The sequence below is a fragment of the Panthera pardus genome, unplaced genomic scaffold (assembly GCF_024362965.1).
Source record: "Panthera pardus isolate Hobbes unplaced genomic scaffold, ASM2436296v1 HiC_scaffold_20, whole genome shotgun sequence".
NCBI classification, from domain to species: domain Eukaryota; kingdom Metazoa; phylum Chordata; class Mammalia; order Carnivora; family Felidae; genus Panthera; species Panthera pardus.
In genome coordinates, this window is record NW_026526766.1 from 80995415 (window position 1) to 81019781 (window position 24367).

The 24367-nt window shown below is 51.6% G+C and overlaps 1 protein-coding gene across 1 annotated transcript; it reads left to right on the plus strand.

Annotated features, from left to right (window-relative positions):
* Nucleotides 1-1394: 1394 nt before the first annotated feature.
* PTGS1 (prostaglandin-endoperoxide synthase 1) lies at nt 1395-22404 on the plus strand. Its single transcript, XM_019453924.2, has 11 exons — nt 1395-1493; nt 1585-1680; nt 8202-8318; nt 8701-8841; nt 9043-9186; nt 11281-11462; nt 11575-11658; nt 13400-13646; nt 15805-16091; nt 19674-19821; nt 21273-22404. Exons 1-11 carry the CDS (start codon nt 1487-1489, stop codon nt 21626-21628), a joined length of 1809 nt encoding a protein of 602 aa, XP_019309469.1. The 5' UTR covers nt 1395-1486; the 3' UTR covers nt 21629-22404.
* Nucleotides 22405-24367: the final 1963 nt, after the last annotated feature.

Below are 24367 nucleotides of genomic sequence, written 5' to 3' on the forward strand. Positions count from 1 at the left end.
GCCCACAGCCTCAAGGGAGGGTGGACCCTGCTAGTAGAAATGGGCCTCATTCAAGCTCTTCTCTGCTTTCTTCATCGCCAGAAAGTCCCCTTTTCTTTGGGTACCTGGACCCCCGGATCTCTATGCTGAGCCCATTCCTTTTACTGATTATCCATGACTTATGGCTCCTCGCCCCTGTCTGGGTAGTCACCAGGGGGCCCTGGATCTGGGGTCGAGGATGGAGATGCATGTGGGGGGGGGGGGGTGAGCTGCAGCCTGTCCCAGCACCCCAGGGCCCTCTATCTGCCCCACTCCCTCCTCGAGTCTGCCCTGGCTTGCTCTGTCTCCCTGGAGCAGCTGGCTTTTGTCCCAGTGGAGCATGGGAACAGCTCGGGTGGGGACATAGGAGGGGCTTCCCAGCAGGTCTCCCCTCCCCCACCTGGCATGGTTCCCACCCTGGGCACCTCCTTCAGCTTCCCTGCTGTGGAGCCCACGGGATGGCTCAGCGTGCTGGGGAAACCAAGGGAGAAAATCTTTGGGTGCGGGGACCAGGAGACTCTGTGTGACCTAGTGCCCGTCCCTTCCCCCTGCTAGGATCTGTCGCCCCAGCTATAAAATCGAGGAGCTGGATCTTGGTGTTCCGGAAAGTCGGCAGGTAGATGTGAGTCTGGCTAGAGTGCCAGCTCTGGCCAGCCACGAAATTGGAGCTGGGAGATCTCTGAAAACCATGCCTCCTGATACCCGAGGCTTGCATCAACAGATTTGTGTGCCTCTCAAGGCATCTTACATCAGTCCTCCTGGAGGGTTCTTATGATTATCCCCATTTCATAGATGGGAATACTGACGACCAGAAAAGGTAAATACCGGGTCCAAAGTGACACAGCTAGTAAGCTGTAGAGTCTGGATTTGAGCTCAGGTCTCCTGGACTTGGAGCCTGTGGTTTTCATTTCTGGCAGCAGAGGTTCAGGCCGACCCGGGGCCTCAGAGGGCAGAGCCTTCCTGTGCTCCTTGTTGGGTCTGAGGGTAGTGGGTTGCCCATCCAGGAAACCATGTGCAGCCCAGCCTGGACTGCTCCTTGGAGCCCCCTTTCCTCTCTGGGGGTCAAGGTGTGTGGTTCAGGCCAGCGCCTCTGGCCTGGCATTCTCCCAGCTCTGCCCTGAAGCCTCGGGTGACCTCAGCATTGCACATAATCTCTGGGCCTCAGTTTCCTATCTGCCAAACGGGTACCGTTCTGGTGCCACCGGGCTTCAAAGGCTCACACGCCTCACGGGTCTCAGGTGAAAAACTGCTTTGGTTGCAATCAGAATAATTAATAAAATGTTTTGGCTAGGGCGGGAGCAGAGGAAGTAAGTGGGCGGCGGCGCTGCCGAGGTGACAGCTGGCTGGAGAGGTGGAGCCAGGGAATGGGTGGGGAGGGGGCGGGCCGGGCTGGCCAGAGCTCGGGGCAGAGACGCACCCCAGGAGCTGGCCGTCTACATCCCGCAAGCACCAGCCGCGCTGCCGAACTATGAGCCGTGAGTCCGACCCCAGTGTCCCCAGGAATCCGCCTTTGCCTTGGCGGAGCCTTGAATGCCAGACTCAGCCGTAATGTCTCTCACTCTGCAGGGAGGAGTCGTTTGCTCCGGTTCCCGCTGCTCCTGCTGCTGCTGCTGCTGCAGCCGCCCCAGGTCCTGCCCGCGGATTCCCGGGCCCCCGCGCCGGGTAGGCGGCCCCCTCCCTGACCCCGGGGAGCCTCCAGTCCTGAGCCCCGGCCTGGCCCCTCCCCCTGCTCTCCCTTCGGGCAAGCCCAGCTTCCCCTTTCTGCTCTCGGTGCCTGGAATGGGGGAGGGCCCTGAGTCGGCGGGGGAGGGGTTCTCTGGAGACCCCCGGGGGTGTGTGGCCTTGGATAGGGCTCTACAGGGGTTTTCTTTGCGGGGGAGGGGGGTGGAGAGGACAGACTGGGATCTCATGGCGGCTTTGGGAGAACGGACAGCCCCTCTCCAGCCCCCTCACCTGTTCTGGGCCCCCAGCTGTCCAGGCTGCCTTTTTCTCCAACAACCCTGTTGTTTCCTGCCGGGGGTGAGGCTGGGGGTCTCTTTCTGAGGAAGCAGCAGGCACCTGTCCAGCCTCTAACTTTCTGGGAACCCATGGGGATTCTCAGCCCAGGGATAGAAGGTCTCCCTTGGTGAGGGTCCGGGTACAGCAGCTGTTCTGGGAAGACCGGGGTGGGGGGCGGTGGAAACACATTTATGTACAGAGCTGGGTTGCCTCCCCGAGGTTTACTTCCTCACCCAATGGGTAGGTGAGTTAGGCGCAGGTAGGTGCCGTAATTCTCTCTAGCTCGCTCAGCACATGGTGGTCTAAGGGTTTGAACTTGAATCTGTCTTGCCCTAGGCACTTTGCAAACTCTCCACAGACAGTCCCCCTCCTCCCCCAACCCCCCACCACTGCCCTCCTTGGTTTCATCACCCAGAAGATGATGGGGAAAGTCAGATCCTGTAAAATTCCACCACTCCTGCACCCCCCTCCCCATGAGTGTATCAGGTTCCAAGTGGAGGAATTCAGCTCCACCCTTAGCCAGCCTCTCTCCCCCAGCTTACTGCTCGTGTGTGTGTGTGTGTGTGTGTGTGTGTGTGTGCGCGCGCGCGCGCATGTGCATGTGTGCAAGGCCTGGGCGTATCTTCCTTCACCATCTAGCTGTATGATCCATCCCTCTCTGGGTCTCCATTTCCCATCTGTAAAATGGGGGCAAGAGAGGATGCGGGTGGGGAAAGGGGCTGAGCTCTCTGTTGCGATGCTCTGGCGATTTGGTGCTCAGAGGAGAGAAGAAAGATGTCTATGTGGACTGCGAATCAGACCAGGTTTCCTAGAGAGAGAGAGGGTTTGAGTGGGTGGCATTTGGGGAACCCAGGAAGAGGATGGGGGGTGCTCCAGAGACTGGGTATGAGCAAAGGCCCAGTTAGTGGGAAGAAGAAGACTCATGTGGCCAGCACTTTACAGTTTGCAAGGCCCAGCTATGGGCTTCCATTTCTTGGTGCTCACAACAGCCCTGCCAGGGAGATGTGTCAGACCCGTTTTACAGAAGGGAGCTCTGTGGCCCAGAGGGGAGAGCCCATCTGTCTGAGACCCCAGCAGCAGAGCCAGGGCCGACCAGGCTGCCCCAGTGACCCGACTCCTCAGCCCGTGGATCAGCACAGAACTTCCTCTGAGGCCCCATCCAAGGGGATGGGGATACGAAGGGCTGGTCTGCCCGTCTTCCTGTGTGTTCACTAACACCCAGTGAACCATGGTCTGTGCCGTTTTGTTTTTGTCTTTTCTACTTATCTTTATATCAGAAGTGTTTAAATGGAATTATTCTTTTCACTCCACAAACATTCCCAAGGGCTCGCCTTAAGCTAGTTTTTGGCTGGAGCTGGAGGCACGGGGCCGGGAGGGGCCCACCATCTCATACGGGACAGAAACGCCAACAGAGTCATCCAAAGGGGTCAGGGCCATGGGTGAGGGCCGCACAGGGGTGTGTGAGGCTCAGGGTGGGGAGAAGTTCCCTCTCAAGTGTGAGGAACCGAGGGAGACATCCTGGAGGTGGTGACGTTTGACCTGGACCCTGAAGGGGGTGGTGAGTGCTGGTAAGTGCTCTGAGGCTTTACTGTGAGACCCTGTAAGGTCTTTCTGATAGAAGCAATGGCAGAGATGGAGTCTAAAGGTCTGGACCTCGGGAGGCAGGCAGGAGCATAGGGAGCCGTAGGACAAGAGGCAGGTGCTGGCTGGCAATGTGGGTGAGGTGCCAGGACTCGGGCCTGAGGGTAATTGGGTTGGATAGGTGACTTGGGGTTGAGACTGGAGGCCAGGAAACCTTTAAGAGGCTGCTGCAAGGGTCAAGGACAGAGCGGTGACAAGCTGGGTGCAGCAGTATTTTGTACTTCCAGTCTGTGAGTGAACTGAGGTCCACGATGTCTGGGCATCTGCTCCTGGAAGCCAGAGCCTATGCTTTGCCCTCAGAGGTACAGCAAAGGCCGACCCCCAGCAGAGGAGGGCTGCAGACTCAGCTGAGGGCAGGTGACAGGGGACATTGTTGCTTTGGTTTCTCCGTGTGGGGGAGGAGATAGGCTTGGAGGGCAAGGCCGTGCCACGGGAGTCTTAATGCTCAAACTTATCCCCTCTAGCCCCTGGACTTGACTCGGTGCCTTCTCCTTGGCTAGGGACACGGCATGACCTGGCAATCTGTGCTAGGCAGAGGGGCCTGAGGCCAGTTAGCCCTGGCCCATGGGGAGGGGAACCCAGCCTGTGCCAAGGCCTCCCTGCTGCCTGCCGTCTCCTATCTGCAGCGCCAGCCGAGTCTGTGGGCCATGAGGGGGCTTCCTCTCCAGTTGGCTCTTCCAGCTGTGGGCCCAGCTGTTGGGGCCTGGTGTGGGGGTGCCTGGCCCCTGACTGTTGGCCTGGCTGAGTGTAGGGGCTGGGGCCCAGGTCTGGCTAGTCAGGGCCTTTTTTTTCCTCTTTGGTTGCCAAGCTCCTGGAGCTTCTCTAAATATTATTCTTAAGAGATTTCAGTTCAGTCCCATTAAGGGTCCCTCTTGCTGCCTGGTGTCTGTGCATCCTGGAGGACTTGGTGTTTCTTCATTGTGCCCGGGGCTCTGACTCCTGGGCTGGGGGACATTTCCTTGCCTTAATCCTCAGAAAGTTCTGGAGCCGAGCAGTTCTGGATACTTCTCATTTGTGGGAATGTGTGCGGTATGAGCATACTGATCGACCCCACCTCCGGGGTGGCTTGAAGATTCAGTGAGAGCAAGTTGCAAGGTTCTCTGCTCTGGGCCAGGGGATTCATACTGATGCAAATAATGAAGAAGGGGAGGCTGCAAAGGAGGCCTCCTCAGAGCCCGCCTGCCCCGTCCCCCTTCTGGGAGACACAGGAAAAATGAGGCCCAGAGAGTGGAAGGGACTTGCCCAAAGACACACGACCAGTAAAGAGCAGCCGCTGTCCCGCTCTCTTGATACATTTCCCCCAGCACCTACCTGGCACTTGGCCCTGTGCTGGGAACTTGGTAGATTCGGTGCCTGCACCTCTCCAGTTCTCTTTCTGGATGGCTTATTATGCAGGGTGTCCTCCACTGAGCACAGAACTGGGCCGGCATGAAAGCATGCCAGATTTCAGTTAGACTGAAGGAAGGCCTTTCTTTGTGAGTAGTTCCCAGAGTTCTTGTGGCAGGGGATGGTGATCCCTCTGAGGTCATTCCCAACTTGTGGATCTAAGTGCCTCTCCTACCCCATCCTTTTCCCAGATCCAGGCCTGGAAACCTCCAGGGACAGAAAGGGAGGGAAAGAGAGGGAATGCAAGTCTTAGCTCTGGAACTTCAAAGCAGTGGGGCTTGGGCCAGTCTCCTGATGCTGAGCCTGGAATTCTTCCTCTGTGCCCTGCAGGGCGTCTCCCCACCCTCCTGGGAGTGCCAGGCAGATAGAAAGAATGGGGGCACGCAAGGCTGTGGAGTGGTCAGTCGCTAGAGCCCCGGATTTCCCGGGGACTGTGACAGTCCAGCGTGGTCAGGCGCATCCCGGGGAGGAGACACTCAGACTCCGCTCTGCTCACCCGGACACCCTGGGGCCCCAGAGGCAGCTGTTTTCCTCACTGGGGAGAACTTTTCCTTCCAGGGGCAGCTGGTGTTTATGGAAAGATCGTGGAGGAGGAGGGAGGGAAGGTTGGATGGTGGGTCTGGGAGGGAGGAGCCTCTGCGTGGACATAGCCTCTCTTGGCAGGAGAGGGGTGCGGGCAGGAGCTGGGGCAGAACTCTAGGGCAGGAAGCAGGAAGCCTCCAGGCTAGCCTTCTGAGCCAGCAGCCAGGGCTGGGAAGATGAGGGATATCTTTGGCCAAGCTCGGGGTAGCCATTCTCCTGGCTTCATTTTATTGACTCCTCAAACATCTGTTGAGTTCTGGCCACCACATCTGGATTCCTTGGGTGGCTGGATCTCTCCAGGACTTGGGTTGAGCCCCAGTGTGTGCATGGCCTGTGTTAGGGAGGAGAAAGTGGGGAAAGTATTGCCCCTTCCCCTGGGGGCTCATGGTGGAGAAGAGCAGGTTGAGTGGGAACACAGAGTGGAGTGAAGGACGTTCATGGGAGGTTTCCTGAGGAGGCAAGGCATGAGCTCTTTGGGAGGGTCAGATGGCCCTGGAGGGGATTGTTAGGGAAGAATAGTGGTCTGGGCAAAAGGAAGGAGAGGTTTTGACTTTGGGGCTAAGGGATGGGGCTGCCACAGAATGAGCTAGAAGGCCCTCTTGAGGTTCTTTTGAAAGCCCTACAGTGGTTAGGGTGGGGAAACTGAGCCAAGTGAAGGGCTGGGCCTTAGCTCCTATGCCTGCTTAGCAGTAGGACTGATGTCCATCTGGGTTAAAGGGCCCTGTGTGCCCAGGGTTGGGGGCTGGGCAGTGGGGAGCTACAGGGGGTCCTGGGCAGGTGTATTAAGCAGGTAGGTAGGTAGAGTGTCCTGAGCAGGAGGGATCAGTGAGGAGAGTTCCAGAGCCCTGAGCCCGCTGGGGTGATTACCCACTCCCCCCACCCTCTTGGCATTTCTGGGCACATGGCTGTGGGAAGGGAGGCTGCGTCCTGCCTGCTGGGTCTGCCTGTATCAGCTTGATAAGGCCATTTCATCCAGCCCTCTTCCTGTAGGCCCCTCCCTTCTGCACTCCCTACGGGGGCCACAGAGATGCCATTGTGGAGCTGTGGGGAGTTGCCAGGGCTTAAGCAAAACTATTTGCATGATTCCTGTGATTCTCTTTTTGCTTGCCTGAGTGTATGTGTGTAGGGGGGTGTGGGGGGCACTGCTGCTGGGGCCCTCTCCTGGGTCAGGGCCATGAGGACCCTATTCTCTAGGCCCCATGCTGCCAAGTGAAGAGGCTAAGAGTGGAGGGGTTGGTCCTTGCCCAGGGCCATGCCCTCTAACCACAACACCCTTCTGCCACCTCTTGCTGCCCTCTTGGCCCCCAATAATCCGTTGTACAAAGAATAGGAGTTCCCTATAACGTTGGCTCTGAGCCTAGATAAGGAAGTGTGTTTGCAGAAGGGAGTCTGGTGTTTTCTGTGTGAGGCTGGCAAAGCAGCCCCTGCCAGGATCCAGGAGACCTGGGTCTGCAGGAGGTCCTGCTCCGTTCTGTGTCCTTGGCCAAGCCTCCACCTCCCCCCTGGGCCTCAGTTTCCTTTGCTGAGCTGTGATGAACACTGAATGAGCTCTGAGAAGTCTACCTCTGCTGTTGAAGAATCACTAAAGCAGTGCAGATTCGAGCAAAGGGGCTGTGGTCAGCAAGACCTGGGTTAGACATAAGGAGAGATTCCTGGTGGGGACTTCTCCAAGAGGCAGGAGGGCTGATGCCAGAGCTCCACTCACCCCCTCAGGAGGGTTTTCCAACTATATCTCCCCTGTCCCTTGGTGCCTGACCATCCTCAAGATCCTTGAGCCCAGAGTATGCTCTGACATAGGCCAAGGCTGGGCCTATCAGGAATGGGGGCTGAGATCCCCTCAAACCCACACTTTGTCCACAGGGTTCTGGGAAACTTCTTTCCTTGGACTTGAATGTCAAGTCTTGGGTGGGGTGGTATGGTGTAAATGAAGGTTGGTTTTGTCTGGTGTGACTTGCTGGGTGACCTGTGTGGGGTTTGCCTTGTCTGGCCTCAGTTTCCCCATCTGCAAGTGGGCATTATGATTCCTGCTCTTCCCCCACTTCTACAAAAATAGAGGGATGGTGGACAATCTCATCTTCCCAGTGTCCAGGTACCTAGAGTTTGTGGGCTGGTCTGAGAGGACCCCCCCATCCTTATCCCTTTCCTGAACTTCACAAACCCAGCCCTTGGTGCTGGGCTCTGACTGGGCAAGAAGTGAATGCTCTAGAAGCCTGTGGTTGTTGTGTCTTATCAGTTGTTTCCTAACCTTTGGTCACAATTTGGTGTTTGAACTCTCCCCCTGCCCTATTTTGATGGCATCAGGGAAGAGGCGGGGACTTCCCTTTGGGGCCCATGTGGACTAGGCTAGAGACCAAAGCAGGGTCTGAACAGGGCAGGGCCTGGGGCTTCCAGCCATAACTTTGGGAGCAGAGAGGACCCTTAGGTGAACACTGAAGTCCAGAAAGGGCCACCAAGTGAGTTAGGACAGACCTGTGACTTGAGTCCATATGTCTGGCCCCATACTTCCCCATCGGGGACAAGACAGGGGTTGAGAGGTCATCCTCGAGTCACCTCTGATCTCTGCTTCTCCCCTGCAGTGAATCCATGCTGTTACTACCCATGCCAACACCAGGGGATCTGTGTCCGCTTCGGCCTTGACCGCTACCAGTGTGACTGCACCCGCACGGGATATTCTGGCCCCAACTGCACCATCCGTGAGCCGGGCCTCCTGACTCCACTCCTGTCCTGGGCTCCCTTGCTCCCCTGGGCTTGTCCTGAGACCCCCAGTTCCTGCCTTTGTCTCTGGCCTTAGCCCAGTTCTCCTTCCTTGCCTGGCTTTGACCTTTGACACTCTCCCTGACCCGGCTGAAGCAGAGCTCTCCCTCCTGGCATACCTCATGCCCTCGCCCTGTCCCCTGCCCTCTCACATCTGCTTCTGGCTCTGTCATGTGTCATCTCTTCCAAGGTTCCATCCTTACTCTGCCCCATACGTTCTGACCGGTTCTGTCCTGGCTTCATTCCGGTTCCTGTCTTCCACTTGGGCGACTTCTGGTCCTACCAGGAGTCCCGACTGAGTGGCTCCCATTGTCCCTGCAGCTGAGCTATGGACCTGGCTCCGGAATTCACTGCGACCCAGCCCCACTTTCCTCCACTTCCTGCTGACACACGGGCGCTGGTTCTGGGAGTTTGTCAATGCCACTTTCATCCGAGACATGCTCATGCGCCTGGTACTCACAGGTGGGTGGAGGGTAGCATCCCCCCCACCCCCGTTCTGGGGAGCAGGAAGTCCTTCCAGCTCTTGGAATTCTTGGCATCTGATAAGGGCAGTGGGTTGGGAGACTATGATGCCGGGTTAAACAAGTCCAACCCAAGAGGAGGCAGGGAGGGGGGTGTAACTGGGGATGGGAACCCCCTTATCACCATATTCTCCCTCTGCAGTGCGTTCCAACCTTATCCCCAGCCCTCCCACCTACAACATAGCGCATGACTACATCAGCTGGGAGTCCTTCTCCAACGTGAGCTATTATACTCGTATTCTGCCCTCCGTGCCCCAAGACTGCCCCACGCCCATGGGAACCAAAGGTAATGGAGATGGGGTTGGGAGTCACAGGAGATGCCCTGTTCTCTTTGGGGAAAAGCAGGTGAAAAAGCAATTATTGACCCATTTCCCAGATGGGTGGTCAAAGGCAAGACATACAACATATCAGAACCATGGATAAGGACAGGGCTGGGGAATGAGGATAGGAAGGGGTGGTGGAGACTCTTGCCTGTGGTCACCTAAGAAGTCAGTGGCAGAGTCAGACTAGTGCTTCCATATTTCCAGGGTCCCTCTTTGCTTGAACCTTGTCTACTGAATTGGTGGGATCTTGCTGAAATGGGGGTGACTTAAGAGTTGAAATGTAGGAAGGAAGGAATACTGTGTTATTTGTTGGGTGCTGACTCCATGTTTGGTTCTTAACTGATGTAAATAGTTTACCATGCTTCATCAGTGTAGGTTACACGTAAAGTCAGAGTTTTTTCTTTAGTTTCCCAAGACCCCACTTGTTCGTATTGGCAGGGATCTTCCTCCTAAGTCCTTCTTTCCACTCCACTCCTGACTGCCTGAAAACCCAGGGGTTTACTCAGTTCAGAGCCATGAATTCTGCTTCAAATACAGAGGGGACATGAGAGGCATTGGTCCACTGCTGCCATCACTTCCATCCCTGTCCACATGGTGACACTGTTGAACGCTGGGTCCTGTGCAGCCCTGTGGTGGTGGGCTTTTGTGGGCTCAGCACCTTGCATAGGTATTGATGTCCTAATTTGGGTCTCAGGGCACTACTCTGATGGTTTGCACTCACATGTTTAGCTCCTATGTCTAAAGCATGACTATTCTGCCAGATAGCTGGGTCTTACAGAGTCTCTGGATTCTGCCAACGCTTTGCTGGAACCAGCCCTTTTTCAATGTTAATCCAAGGGGTGAGTCCAGGTTATAGGGTGCAGACCACTCCTTCCAACTTCCCTTTTGGTGAGTTTCCTTTGGGGTGCTTGATCTCCTTGCCTGCCAGAGGAAACCAATCGACCATCTCAATCCAGAGAGGTTCTCTTGATCTTGAACCTTCAACACTGAGCCTTGCTTGAGGTACTATGAAAGGGTGCCTTTACCAAAACACAAAAATTCAGTTACTCCTTTCTGTATGGGCATTGGGTACCAACGCATCTGACATTGACATAATTAAGGAAGGCTCTTAATACTTATTCTCATGATGACAGACACCTGCTTTGAGATGACCTGTTGTCTTTACCCCAGACAGAAAGACTGGCATATTTAAAATAGGTTGGCAAACTCCAGCCCACAGCCTAAATCCAGTCCACTTCCTGTTTTGGGAATAAAGTTTTGTTAGAACTTAGTCACACTGATTTGCTTAGGTACCATCTGTGACTGTTTTCCCCACTACAACAGCAAAGCAGAGTGGATGGCGACAGAGCTTTTTCAGGCAAAACCTGAAAGAAAGATCGACTATCTGGCTTCTTACAGAAAAAGTTTGAAGTTCACTGATCCTTGATTTACAAGATCCCATCTTACCGGTTCTCAGTCATGCTTACATTATCTCATGTACTCCTCAAACTACTGCATAAAATAGGTATTTTACAGATGCCCTATTTTACAGATGAAGGCATCGAGGCTCAGAGAGGTAAAATGACTTATCTATGTTCACACAGTCAGCAAATGGCGTACCCAGATTCAGACATAGGCTACCTTGCTCCAGAGCCAGGGAGTCCAAGATCTTTTTTGTTTTTTTTTCTTTATTTATGTTTTATTTACGTTTCTTTCTTCTTTCTTTTTGGTTAACTTTTTTCAGAGTTACAAACACACACAAAAGTTGGGAAGAAAGTATAATAAACTCTTATGTAGTCATTTCTCCGTTTCAATACATATCCATAATTTGCCAATCTTATATCATCTATCCCCCTTACCTTATTTTTAATGAAGTATTTTAGAGCAAATTCCAAATATCATGCCATTTCACCCATAAATACTTCTAGAGTAGAAAAGGTGCAAGGGGCCATCTGGTAGGAGGAAGGCTGATCTGGGCTTCCTGTGTGGACCAGTTTGGTCCAGTGAGCCCAGAAGGCTGTGGGGCAGGGAGATTGAGACATCAGACAGCTGCTGCCCTTCCCTACCTCCCCAACCAGGGAAGAAGCAGTTGCCAGATGCCCAGATTCTGGGCCATCGCTTCCTGCTCAGGAGGAAGTTCATACCTGACCCCCAAGGAACCAACCTCATGTTCGCCTTCTTTGCACAACACTTCACCCACCAATTCTTCAAAACTTCTGGCAAGATGGGTCCTGGCTTCACCAAGGCCTTGGGACACGGGGTGAGTACCTAGGAGGGGCTCAGGACTTCTCTGGGCCTAACTTAGCACATGTAGGTCACCATCGCTGAGGCGGCACCCCAGTCTGCTGACCGGACCCTCTTTCTGTCCTCAGGTAGATCTCGGCCACGTTTATGGGGACAACCTGGAACGTCAGTATCAGCTGCGGCTCTTTAAGGATGGGAAACTCAAATACCAGGTAGCACTGTGGTTGCAGATGGGGCAGTGGGAAAGGCCTCCCGTGGCCTTCCCTGGCAGAGGCCACTGGGGGACCTGAGTGGCATCTTACAAGGACCAGCTGCAGGAGCTGGAGATGTGTGTGAGGAGGAGAGACAATGAACCCTGGGAGAAGGTGCCGGGCAAGGGAAGCACACTAGGAGCAGACACAGCCTCTCATGTTCTGGGGGGTGGACTTTGGGGTGTCCATCTCCTAGAAGATGAATATTTCCAGTCTGCATATGTACTTGTAATTTTTCCACCATATCATTTGGACACTATGGTGTGCCTGGCACAGACAGTGGAGCAGTGAACAGGATAGTTAATGGGCCCTGACCTTCAGGAACCCACAGCCCATCAGGGCTGCACCCACACACTACGATGCCAGATCCACGACTTTCTGTTTGCACTAACACTGTCCACCAGAAATACAATGTGACCAACACATGTCATTACAGTTTCTCTGGTGGCCACATTAAAAAAGGTAAAAAGAAACAGGTGAAATTGACTTTAATAATATATTTTATTTAACCCTCTATGTATAGCCAGAATATTATCATTTCAATGTGTAATTGATACAGAAATTATTTTTGATACAGAAATTATGAATAAAATAGCTCACATTCTTTTTTTTTCATGTTAAATCTTTGAAATGTGATCTGTATTTTATATTCATCGCACATTTCACTTGGGATGCCAAATTTTCATTGGGGATAATCTGATCTGTACTTAGATTTCATAAAGTTACAGCTGAAAAGCAGGTTCACATGCCCACGTTGTTCTGAGCATACTTAAAGGTTTTCCAATTGCTGAAGTGTCAGTAAATCTGAATTAAATAAAGTTAAAGATTCAGTTCTTCATTCACACCAGCCACATGCCTAGTGCTCAACAGCTACACGTGACTCCTGGCTACCGTATTGGACCACACAAATCTAGACAAACCCAAACCCAAACCCAAAGTTCACTGCTGAATCTTTAAGGCTAAGAACAATATTTGGCATGTAGTAGGCCCTCGGTGTATATTTATTGAATGATTGAAAAGGCTGCCATATAATCAATTACACTTGTGATCACCCGCTAGGAAAAAGCTCTTTGTTCAGAGGGCGGGGCAGGCTTCCCTGGGAAGTTCAGATACACCAAGAGCTGCAGGGATGATGAGTTCAGGAAGCCAAGACGGGAAAAGGGCTTTCCAGCTAGCAGTGCCTGGACTTAGGAGAAGCAGCTGGTGCGGGTTGGAGGAGTGAGGGAAGGGAAGTGTGGCTGCCTGGACACCCAAAAGATGGTAGGCGAGGGTGGAGTTGCCTGTGGGGCCACGTTTAGGATTTCTGATTTCTGCCAAGAACAGAGAGAGAACTTGGAAGGGTGTGAAGCCAGGGCATGATACTAGATTTGGGTTTTGTTTGTTTTTTAAAGGATTACTCTGGCTGTGGTACTGGGAATGGACTGTCTAGGACAAGTGTCAATGTAGGGAGACATTGATGAGAGGTGTCAGCATGGAGGATGAGGGTGGGTTAGAAGCAGGTGGTGGCAGTGGGGATAGAGAGAAAGGGACCCATTCTAAGAAAGATTTAGGAACTAGAATCGGCTAGAACCATCAGCCTGGGTTACAGAAGATGGGCAGTTGCCCTGAGTGATATGGGCAGCTGTCAGAAGGGAGGGTGTCAGCTCTGGCAGGTGCAGGCACCTGCCCTGTCCCCAGGTTGCCAGGCGGCCCCATCCCGCAGGTGCTGCACGGAGAGATGTACCCGCCATCGGTGGAGGAGGCGCCGGTGTTGATGCACTACCCACGAAACATTCCACCCCAGAGCCAGATGGCTGTGGGTCAGGAGGTGTTTGGGCTGCTTCCCGGGCTCATGCTCTATGCCACGCTCTGGCTGCGTGAGCACAACCGCGTGTGTGACCTGCTGAAGGCTGAGCACCCCACCTGGGGTGATGAGCAACTCTTCCAGACGGCCCGCCTCATCCTTATCGGTGAGGACTCCAGACCAGCCCTGTCCTGGAAGGTCATGTCCTCCATCCTGAAAAGCAGGGTGTGTGGGGGGGAGGGGGGTTTGGGGAGAGAGAGCTGAGATTAGGACCCCACCTCCTCTGCTTACCAGCTATAAGACCTGAAGCAGTCCTCTTCCCCTATGTGAGCCTCAGTTTCCAAATCTGGACACTGGGGGTAATGATAGCTGTAAGGATTTGTAGAGATGATGAAAAGCACTTAGCACATAGTAGGCCTTTAGAAAATGGATGGCTGTGATGGTCAATTATGGTGACTTACAGCAGATTTGATTAGCTACCCCCATCTGTCTCCCCATTGTACCGCCCCAGAAGCACACAGTGACATCCCCAGCGCGTGCAGGTCAGATTCTAGCCTGCCTTGCCTTCAGGAGTCCTGTTTCTGCTCTGCATGCATCCGCCTTCCTGGAGTTTGGTAGCTTCTGGGTGACTCAGGGACAAGATATTTTTGTGTCCCTTACGGGGGCGAGTCTGCAGCCTAAAATGTCAGATGGTTTCCTGCCTGGGAGCTTGGTCCCTGACACCCCTGTCCAGACAGTGTTCACTCTGAGTCACCAGTAACCACTTTCCCTTGCCTCTGGGCATCACTGGGCATGGCTGGTTCCAATTATATTGCCTGATTCACTAGGGCCTGGAAGAGCCAGGCATCAGGGATAGCAACAATCTAAAGAAGGAGAAGGGGCTTGTGCTGAAGTCCCAGCATTTTGGAGACTGACTAGAAAGGGCAAGTCTGTGGCTGGAAGCTGGTGTCGAAGCTGTGATCAAAGGTAATGAAGCTGTATGTCCAGTGCTTCGGTTAACCTTCCCCCAACAGCGCTATTAACCAGATATGATTACCCTTGTCGTGAAAATTAAGATTCAGAGAGGTTAAGTGAAATCTCCAAGGCCACTCAGTAGAGGTCTGGCTGCTGCGGGAGCTCCTGCTTCTTGCACAACATCGCAAGCGGAGCTCCTTCCTGGGTGGGGGGAGGGGGTTTCCCTGCACACCCACACATAGCCATCCTCCTTCCCGCCTGCATGTGGTCATACTCCCAATTACACAGGGCCCTGGGCCGGGCTGCTTCTGTCTGCTATTCCCAATGGTCCCATCCATAGTATCACGATGCATATTTTACGGAGAAGGAAGGTGAGGTTCAGACAGATGAGGTGACACAGCTCAAGCTTGGAGAGGGGAGAGGGAGGCTAGGAACGGTGATGCCAGGCTCTGGACCTTACCGATGGCAGATCTCATGGCTCCAGATCAATTTGCTAGAAGCCAGTTTGTCTCATGGCTAATTGGCTAAAGTAATCAGTTCTTTTTCCTATCTCGATGACCAGTTTTCATTCTGTTATGGAATGTTCAGTTTGGTTCTTCCCTGCCTCTTTGACTTGAAGCTGGTTACTGAGGGGGCAGAGGAAAAGCTGTTCATGAGAATTCTGATGTGTAAGAAAATGCAAGACATGTACATGGGACTAGATTCATCTTAAATCCTCAGCCTGTCTCTTTTGCTCCTGCGGCAGCTCTGAGGGGTCTCTCTGAAGCTGTCCTCACTCCTGGAGGCGCACTCTGAGAGCCCCCATGAAGTTAATCTCCACTTTCTCATCATTTGTGACGACTCCCACATCTTATGGGAGGGTGATCACCATAAGGCCACAAAACCAATTCTCGGGCACTTCCTTCCATGTCCTGCTTAGCTGGGCCTATGACATCCCTTTGGAATGTGGGAATAGCATTTGGCTCTTGTCTTGGGACATTGGTCCAACATGAGACAGGAAGCTCCTTTCTTGGGGCTCCTGGGCGGTTCAGTCAGTTAAATGCCTGACGATTGATTTCGGCTCAGGTCATGATCTCATGGTTGTGAGATGGAGCCCCTCATTGGGCTCCACGCCGAGTGTGGGACCTGCTTAAGATTCTCTCTCTCTCCCTCTGCCCCTCCCCCACTCATGCTTTCTCTCTCTTTCAAAAGAAAAAAACTCCATTTTCACACCCTGTTACAAAAAGACTAAGTGAAAGTGGCCCCCCAAATTCACCACCAACAACAATAAAGAAGCGAGAAGCAAGCACCATTCATGAGCTGGCCTGCCTCCCGAGCCAGGTGGCCAAGTCCCTGTGCTCCCCTGACTTTGCCCAACCCCCCACCCCCAGGGGAGACCATCAAGATTGTGATTGAGGAGTATGTGCAGCAGTTGAGCGGTTACTTCCTGCAGCTGAAGTTTGACCCAGAGCTGCTGTTTGGCGTCCAGTTCCAGTACCAAAACCGCATTGCCATGGAGTTCAACCAGCTGTACCACTGGCACCCGCTCATGCCTGACTCCTTCAAGGTGGGCTCCCGGGAGTACAGCTACGAGCAGTTCCTGTTCAACACCTCCATGCTGGTGGACTATGGGGTCGAGGCCCTGGTGGACGCCTTCTCTCGCCAGAGAGCTGGCCGGGTGAGACTCGGGAGCGTGGGGGAGGGCAGGTGGGCTCTGGGGTGCAACAGACCCAGACCCAAAGCCCAGTGTGCTTTTCTGTTCCATAGGGGTGGTGCCACTCCGACATTCCTTTACCCATTCCTTTATTCCTTCTCTTGTCTTTCGTTCATTCAGCAATAGCAGGCATTACTCTGGGTGCTGGGGGATAGAGTGGTGAGCAAGGTCAGCATGGTTCTTGGTTCCTTGTCCTCTTGGCACTGACACCCTAGTGAGGAACAATAGCCATAGAACAGCTAACATCATGTGAGCACTTACTATGTGCAAAGCACTGTGCCAGGTGCTCTTCTGACATTATCAGAATTATAAGAGCATGTTAAGAGCCACAATACAAAGAGCCCACAGTGCTCTGAGAACTTGGGGAGGAGCTTGTGACCCAGTGTGGAGAGCTGTAGATGAGGAAATGATGTCTGCGCAGAGATCCAAAGGATGGCTAGAGCTCTCCCAGGGAGAGGGGTTGTGTTAATGGCAGGGGACGATCATGCTCCTGGTAGAGGGCACAGCATGGCAAAGGCCTGGAGGTCAGAGGGCATGGCAATTTGAGGACCGTGAGGACATTCAGGGCATGGTAATATATGCGAAGGTGTCTTCACATAGTTGGTCTTTATCAAATTACAGGCCTCCGTTTAGGCATAATTGTCCCCACCCCCCATTCATAGGTTGAAGTCCTAACCTGCTGTGCTCAGAATGTGGCCATATTAGGAGACAGGGCCTTTACAGAGGTCATTAAGGTTAAATGAGCTCAAAGGATGGGCCTCACTGTGACTGGTGCCCTTATGTGGAGAGGAGATTAGGGTATAGACATGCACAGTGGGAAGACTTAGGGGGAAGATGACCATGGATGAACCAAGGACAGAGGCCTCAGAATGAAGCCCACCTTGCTGACACCTTGACCGTGGACTTCTGGCCTGCAGACTGATAAATTTCTGTTGTTTAAGCTCCCCACGCTGTGATACTTTGTTATGGCCACCCTAGCAAAATTAATACAGCATGTTCCCTGGAATTTGTAAGCAGCTCCCTCCTGAATCTCTCCTCCCCCATGCTTGGAAGCCCCTATCTCCTCTGTCCTAGCCCTGCTCCCCGCGCTTCTCTCTGATCCTTCTCCCTAAGCCCTATCATGATATTGTGGCACCCTGTGGATTTAGGTCTACCGCTGGTAATTTGATTGGAATAGCATGTGCTACCACCAATGGGCAGCTTCTGGCTGATTTATGGCCTCTCTTCTCTGTGGGGACACAGAGATGAACAGAGATAGTAGCTTTGTGTGGGGCTGTGTCGTTTCCAAAGCATTTTCAAAGAGCGGCCATGATGCTGTGGGAAAAGCCCTGGGGTTGTACTTGGCCCAAGGCAAGTCATAAGTGTGTCAACTCTCAGGATGTTCAGGAGAGCATGGGCAGTGATAAAACAAGGCTTCCCCTGATAATCGCCACATGTGGCTGTCGTCTGGGGGTGGGGGGGTTACCATATGACCAACACTGAGATAACTGCTTTGCATACTTTATCTTGCTAATGTCACCACAAGGGATCAGGTGAATGCTCTTGCCTTCCCCATTTTTTGCATATGAAGGAACTGAAATTTAAGTAATTTGCTTAAGGTCCCTGCATGAGTTTCCTAGGGCTGCCGTAACAAAGGACCACAAACTGAGTTTATTTTATTATTTCACATTTCTGGAGGGTAAAAGGTGTGGGCAGGGCTATGTGCTCTCTCTGAAAGCTCCTGGGGAAAATCTGTCCCATGCCTTTGTCTTAGTTTCTGCTGGCTACTGACAATCCTCTTAGACACCTCATGCCAATGCCAACATGGAGTCTCCCTGAGTCCCTGTTTTCTCTGAGGACATCAGTGGTTGTCAGGATCCCCCTAAGGGAGTATGACCTCATCTTCACTTGATTACACCTATTTCCAAATGAGGTCACCTTCACAGGTGGTGGGGATTAAGATTTCAACATATCTCTTTGGGGGACACAAATCAACCCACAATGGTCCCACAGGTTGTAAATGGTGGAACCGACATTTGCACTGGCCTCTGCTAGCTTTGCTCTGCTCCAAGTTGCATGACTTCACCCAATTATGATTTTCCTCCTTCCCATCCAGTTATATTTGTTCTACTTAAACAGAACTCTTTCTTAAGTATTGACATTATCAATTCATCCCAAGCAATAGAGTTTTCTTTAGACCAATACTCCTTAACTATTATGAATCAGAATTTTTCTCTGGAGCCTTTTGATCCTTTTGATCTCCTTCCTGGGCAGAAGGAAGGAGAAACAACAAACTTAGTCACCTGCATTTCCATGAGTGGCTTTATCTGGTGTGAATGCAGTGACATGATACTTACTCTGTGTTCCTACCTTCTGGCTCTGAGTTTCCCTTTTCTAGTGGTGGTCGGTTAATAGCAGTTCACTTTTGAGGCATTTGGGTGGCTCAGTTGGTTCAGCGTCTGACTTTGGCTCAGGTTATGGTCTCAGGGTTCATGAGCTCCTGGGGGGCTTGCAGTTGTCAGTGTAGAGCCCGCTTCTGATTCCTCTGTCCCTCTCTGTCTGCCCCTACCCCACTCATGCGGGTGCACTCGAAAATAAATAAAATATAAAATAAATAAATAAATAAAACATTAAAGTGTTGTTAAAAATAAATAAACATTAAAAAATGTTTCACTTTTTTTAAGGATAATTTTTTAAATATTTATTTTTGAGAGAGAGAGAGAGTGCACGTGAGAGCGTATGCGAGCCGGGGAGAGGCAGAGAGACAGGGACACAATCCCAAGCAGGCTCTGAGCTGCTGACAGCACAAGCCCAACATGGGGCTCAAACTCACAAACCGTGAGATCATGCATGACCTGAGCTGAAATCAAGAGTTGGATGCTTAACTGGCTGAGCCACCCGGGCATCCCAACAGTGCCTCACTTTTTAATCATTAGAATTTTGTTGAATCTCGATGCTATAATACAGGAATGAAAACCAATAGGAAAAAGCTCCTTAGCAGGACCCCCCCCCCCCCCCGCCGGCTGAATGATTAAGCATCTCTATTCTTTGGTAAAAACAGATTTGAAGAATACCATAAAGTTTCGGTTCCCAAAACTAACATCTGTCCATCCATTTGTTTCTCATGTGCTGTCTCAGAACCCCCTCTGCCCCTCCAGATTTCATTTCCAGAGCCACAATGCCCTTCCTTCTACTTGAGCTCCTGGCTGGTGCCATTCTGCCATTTCTTTTATGGAATCCTAGTTGCTGAACCTAAAACTTGCAGAACCTTTTGTAACAGGATGTTGGGATTCTCACTTAAATGCAAAGCATTGGGGAATATTGTGGCTGGTAAGCCACTGGAGAGGTCCTGTTGGCCCACTGCCACTTTAACGACGAGGAAGCTGAGATACAGGGGTGTTCCTGAAAGAGCACGACAGTGGCAGACCTGGGGCTGAGTCCCCAGCATGGTGGTTGCTGGACGCAGCCATGCTCTGTTTGCGCTTGGGAAGAGCTCCTAACCTGAAGATCTCCTGTAGAATACTGTGGCCTGGCTCTCAGACCACAGCTGTGTTTATGTCTTGGCAGATTGGTGGAGGTAGGAACATGGACCACCATGTCTTGCATGTGGCTGTCGATGTCATCAAGGAATCCCGTGAGCTGCGGCTGCAGCCCTTCAATGAATACCGCAAGAGGTTCGGCCTGAGACCCTACACGTCCTTTCAGGAGCTCACAGGTGAGCAGCTGTTTCCTGGACACGGGTCCCTCGAGGGACTCGCAGTGAAGTGAGGGGGACATTGTGGAAACAGACTGTGGAGGTCATGAGGGGTATGTGAGCACCGTGCTGGAGGGTCAGGGAGGTGAGGGGTGGGAAGGGAACAAATGACCCCTCTTGGGGAAAGAAAGTGGTTTCTCAGCTGGCTTTGAAGGAGATAAATAGGGATATTCTGGATGGAAACCAAGGGGGAAAGCATTCTAGGTAGAAGAACAGAAGGGACAAAGGCACAGAAGCCATTAAGAATGAACCTGTGGCGGGGGGGGGGGGGGGGGGGGGGAGGGGGAGGGGCACAGTGGTGGGTGTGGCTGGAGCAAGGTGCTTATGTGTGGGGAGGGGTGGGGTTAGGGGACAAATTGTGTAGAACCTTGGATTCTATGTAAAAGAATTTGGGTTTTACTTTAGTGGTTCCTAAATATCTACTTACGGACCAGTTGCCTCAGAATCACTTAGGAAACTGATTAAAAATATCAAATTCCAGATATCTCTCTCCAAGATTCTGATTCAGTAGGCCTGCATGGTGCCAAGAATCTATATGTATGTGTGTATAATATATACACTTCTTTTTCTTTCTTTCTTTCTTTCTTTCTTTCTTTCTTTCTTTCTTTCTTTCTTCTTTCTTTCATTCTAGCTGTGGACTGCCAAGAGTTTGGGAACTGTTGTCATAAACAGTGGGAGGATTTTCTTTCTCTTTCTTTCTTCTTTCTTTCTTTCTTTCTTTCTTTCTTCTTCCTTTCTTTCCTGCTGTGGACTGCCAAGAGTTTGGGAACTGTTGTCATAAACAGTGGGAGGGCTTGAGCAGGGTGTGACATAACTGTGTGCCTTATAGAGGGAAATGGGTAGGGAAGCTCAATGTCTGTCTTCCTTTCGCCACTATCTGTGAATATGTGGTCTTCATAGACTGGGGAGTGAGCTCCCATAATTCTGGAACCACAATCTCTGTCACTCTTTAATTTCCTGTGACAGTCCAGAGGGGGAAGAGAACACTATAACTAAATCTCTATGTGAGCTTGGACAGGTTATATCACATCTCTGAGCTCCAGAAGAATGAAGGGACTTGAATTAGCATACGTCCTTGAAACCTGCCTGTGAAGGAAGCAAGATGGATAGTGTCTCCCTGTTGTCACCAATAGGCAGTTAGGGCACAGAGAAGAGACATGAGTTGTTCAAGGTCACATGCTGTCCGGTAGCCCATCCAGGCCCTTGATTCCTTCTTTAGTAGCATTCCTTCCCTAGATGCAGCCATGGAGAAGGGTCAGTCAGCCAGGCCAGATGTTAGGGCATGTACTCAATTGTTCAGTTGCTCTTCTGAAGTCCCGTACTCTCTCCAGAAAAAGGTGGGCCTAGAAGTTTCCCTCCCCACATTAACCTTAATAGTGCCATGACTCTGACTCTAGCTTCCCCCCTTGCAGGAGAGAAGGAGATGGCAGCCGAGTTGGAGGAGCTGTATGGAGACATCGATGCCTTGGAGTTCTTCCCGGGGCTGCTTCTGGAGAAGTGCCATCCAAATTCCATCTTTGGGGAGAGTATGATAGAAATTGGGGCCCCCTTTTCTCTCAAGGGCCTCCTAGGGAATCCCATCTGTTCTCCAGAGTATTGGAAGCCAAGCACATTTGGTGGTGAGATGGGCTTCAGTATGGTCAAGACAGCCACGCTGAAGAAGTTGGTCTGCCTCAACACCAAGACTTGTCCCTACGTTTCCTTCCATGTGCCCGACCCCCGCCAGGATGATGGGCCTGGTGTGGAGCGGCCATCTACAGAGCTCTGAGGGGGGAGAGCAGCACTCTTGGGGGGTGGACTTTGTGCTGGTCATCCCAGAAAGTTGGGGCCAGGGTTGTTGAAAGTCTTAAATGTTGGGTATCTGGTTTGGCATTGAGAGTATGAAGGTCAACATTTAGAACTTTGTGTCTCTCACCCATTATCTGGAATATTGTGGTCTTGTTTGTTATTCTAAATGCTGAATTATTGATTGACCATCCAGAATGTTAGGAGCGATTCTTATTTGGCATCCCAGAACACCGGGTTCCTGGTTGATGACCTAGAATGTCAGATTTCTGGTTGAATTGGAACATAGGCATTCTGAAATGTGGAGCTCCTGATGAAATCATCTAGAAAGTTAGGGATTCTCATTTTGCATTCTAGAATTCTGGGTGGCCCTCCAGAATGTTGAGTTTCCAAATGGCAATTCAGAATGTTGTGCTCCTGGTTGCTGATCCAGAATGGTGACTGGTATGCCAGATCAGTCTTGATCTGAATATCTAGAATGGTGATTTGATTCATTTTCCTGTTCGGTAAGATATCCACAGAGCAGGAGAATATATGGTCTAAGGTCTAACAAGAATGCATTTCCCAACTCTGTGCCTGCACTGAGGGGGCAAGGAAGTAGGGTGTTCTTAGGACCCCAACTTAGACCCTGGTCCAAGGAGGGAGAACAGGTGGGCTCTTTCCAGGCCATTGGTTGGAAGCCACCAGAGTTCTATCACCATCCATGTCTTGACTCATGGAAGCTGTTTCTCATGAAGCTAATAAAAGTCTTTTTCCAAATTGCCTGCTATGTATCACTTTTCATCCCATTTCCAGAAGCAGAGGTGATACTGGTGTGGCCTTTCTCCTAGTTGCAAGCTTGATGGGCAGGTCTTGAGACCTTCCACTAGGGCTCCTGGAGCCTGTCATCACCTAGCTTTTCCACCACCGATCTCCATTTCCCACTGTGGGTCAGGCGTTGTCCCTTCCAGGCTGCTCTCCTGAAATCCACAACTCCCCAGCCCCAGGAGACAGAGCATTCAGTACCCACCATCTGATTAGAATAATTTCCTTCCTTACAAAGAATACAAGGACAGAGACGAGGGCATCTGGGGAGGACAGCACTTACTTTGTGCCAATTTCCCACATTAACTTCTCATTTATTCTTACCCAAGAGTATGAAGTACGTGGCATAATCCTCGTTTCAAAAATGAGGAAACCGAGACTCAGGATGGTCAAGTGACATGCCTCACAGGTGCCAGAGCCAGACCAGGACCCAGGTCTGGCTGGATCTGGAGTTGGGCTCTTCCCCCATCCAAATTCCTCTTTCTTCCTGATTTAACTCAGTTCCAGGCCTGATCTTGCCTCTCTGGCTCAGGGTCAGAGGCAGAAGGTGGGGTAACATACTACATGCTATGCTTTCAGTCACATTGATTTTGCTAAGTGCTTACTACACATCAGTCACTGCTACAGGCTTAGGGCTATTAGCAGTGATTGAGACAGACAAGGCTTTTGTCGGTGTGGAGCTCACATTCCACTGGGGCTAGAGCAGATGATAAGAAAATAATGAAATAAGACAAAGGCAAGGTGAGTATGCTTTCCCTTCTAACCCATACTACTCTGCCTTCCCTTGCTTGGTTCCCAAGACTTGAGACCCTTTCCCAGCCACATAGACCACCCACTCCGCTTGGCTAGCCAGGAGAGGACAGGGCAGAGGGGAAAGGTAAGAGATTAGGAAAGTTCCTTCATTCTCCTCACTTTGGGCTTAGAGTTCTTTGGGAAAAACAATGGCCCAGAAACAAAGGGGGAAAATGGGATCCCTGGGGCTGGGCTTCCTGTCTTACAGTCCAGAAAGCCCTTGTTTCTCCTTAGTTGGCTGGGGACTGCTTAAGCCATTCCTTCCTGGTCCTGTTGAATGCAAAGAATGCAATCAGCTCCCCCCCAGTTGCTCTGATGATCAGGGATCCTTCGGCTGCTAGAAGTGTGCATGAAATGGCTGTCTTGTCTTTGCTTACCTGGTATTTATTTCCCCTCTTTGCTAATAACCTTACTTTGCCTGAGAATCTTCACCCTCTCTTTAATTCCACTTTTGGTGGCTCTATCATGGCCAGGGTTTGGGTCTGTGAATCAGTCCTGGCCAATCAGACACCCTCTCCTTATAAACTGGCCCCTGAATGGAGTTACATAGAGATTGAAACAACCCACTGATTCATTCCCCACAGCTGGGCTCAGAAAGATTGTCCCTTAGTTCTTGCTTCCAAGGTCACTAGGGAAGCCTGAGTTCCTGCCCTTCTCAAGACCTTAGCTTTTCCTTCCATCCTGGGGGCTGCTCCATGAATTCCTCTTTCACTTAAGTTGGTCAGAGTTCATGTCTATTGCTTGCAGCCAAACCTTAATGGCTGTTGGCCTGAAATGGTAGAAGCACTATGATGTTCTGAAAGGAATTTTAATTGAGGGAGACACAATCAGTCTAGTGTTTTAGAAAGAGCACTGTGGTGCCAGGTGGGCAAGAGAGTAGAGCAGGAAGGACCAAAGGCTGGAAGAATGGGGAGGAGGCTGTGGCCATGGTCCAGCTGAGAGATGACAGCAGTTGGAGCCAGGTGGAGGGATGTGCGGTTGGGAGGGTGGGATGGCTTCTGGGGATAGACTTCTCTTGAATGCAGGTACCTAACTTAGGTGGACTTTGTTCTGTACAGACAACTGTGTGTGAAATTTTTGCATGTAGAAACATATGTCAAATACATCAAGGAAACTCCTTCAGAGT

Bases quoted from the DNA above. Each gene is read 5' to 3' on its own strand.
- PTGS1 (XM_019453924.2), top strand. The intron at 16,092-19,673 runs GTGAGACTCGGG...ATGTCTTGGCAG, and splicing joins CTCGCCAGAGAGCTGGCCGG to ATTGGTGGAGGTAGGAACAT. The intron at 19,822-21,272 runs GTGAGCAGCTGT...CCCCCCTTGCAG, and splicing joins GTCCTTTCAGGAGCTCACAG to GAGAGAAGGAGATGGCAGCC.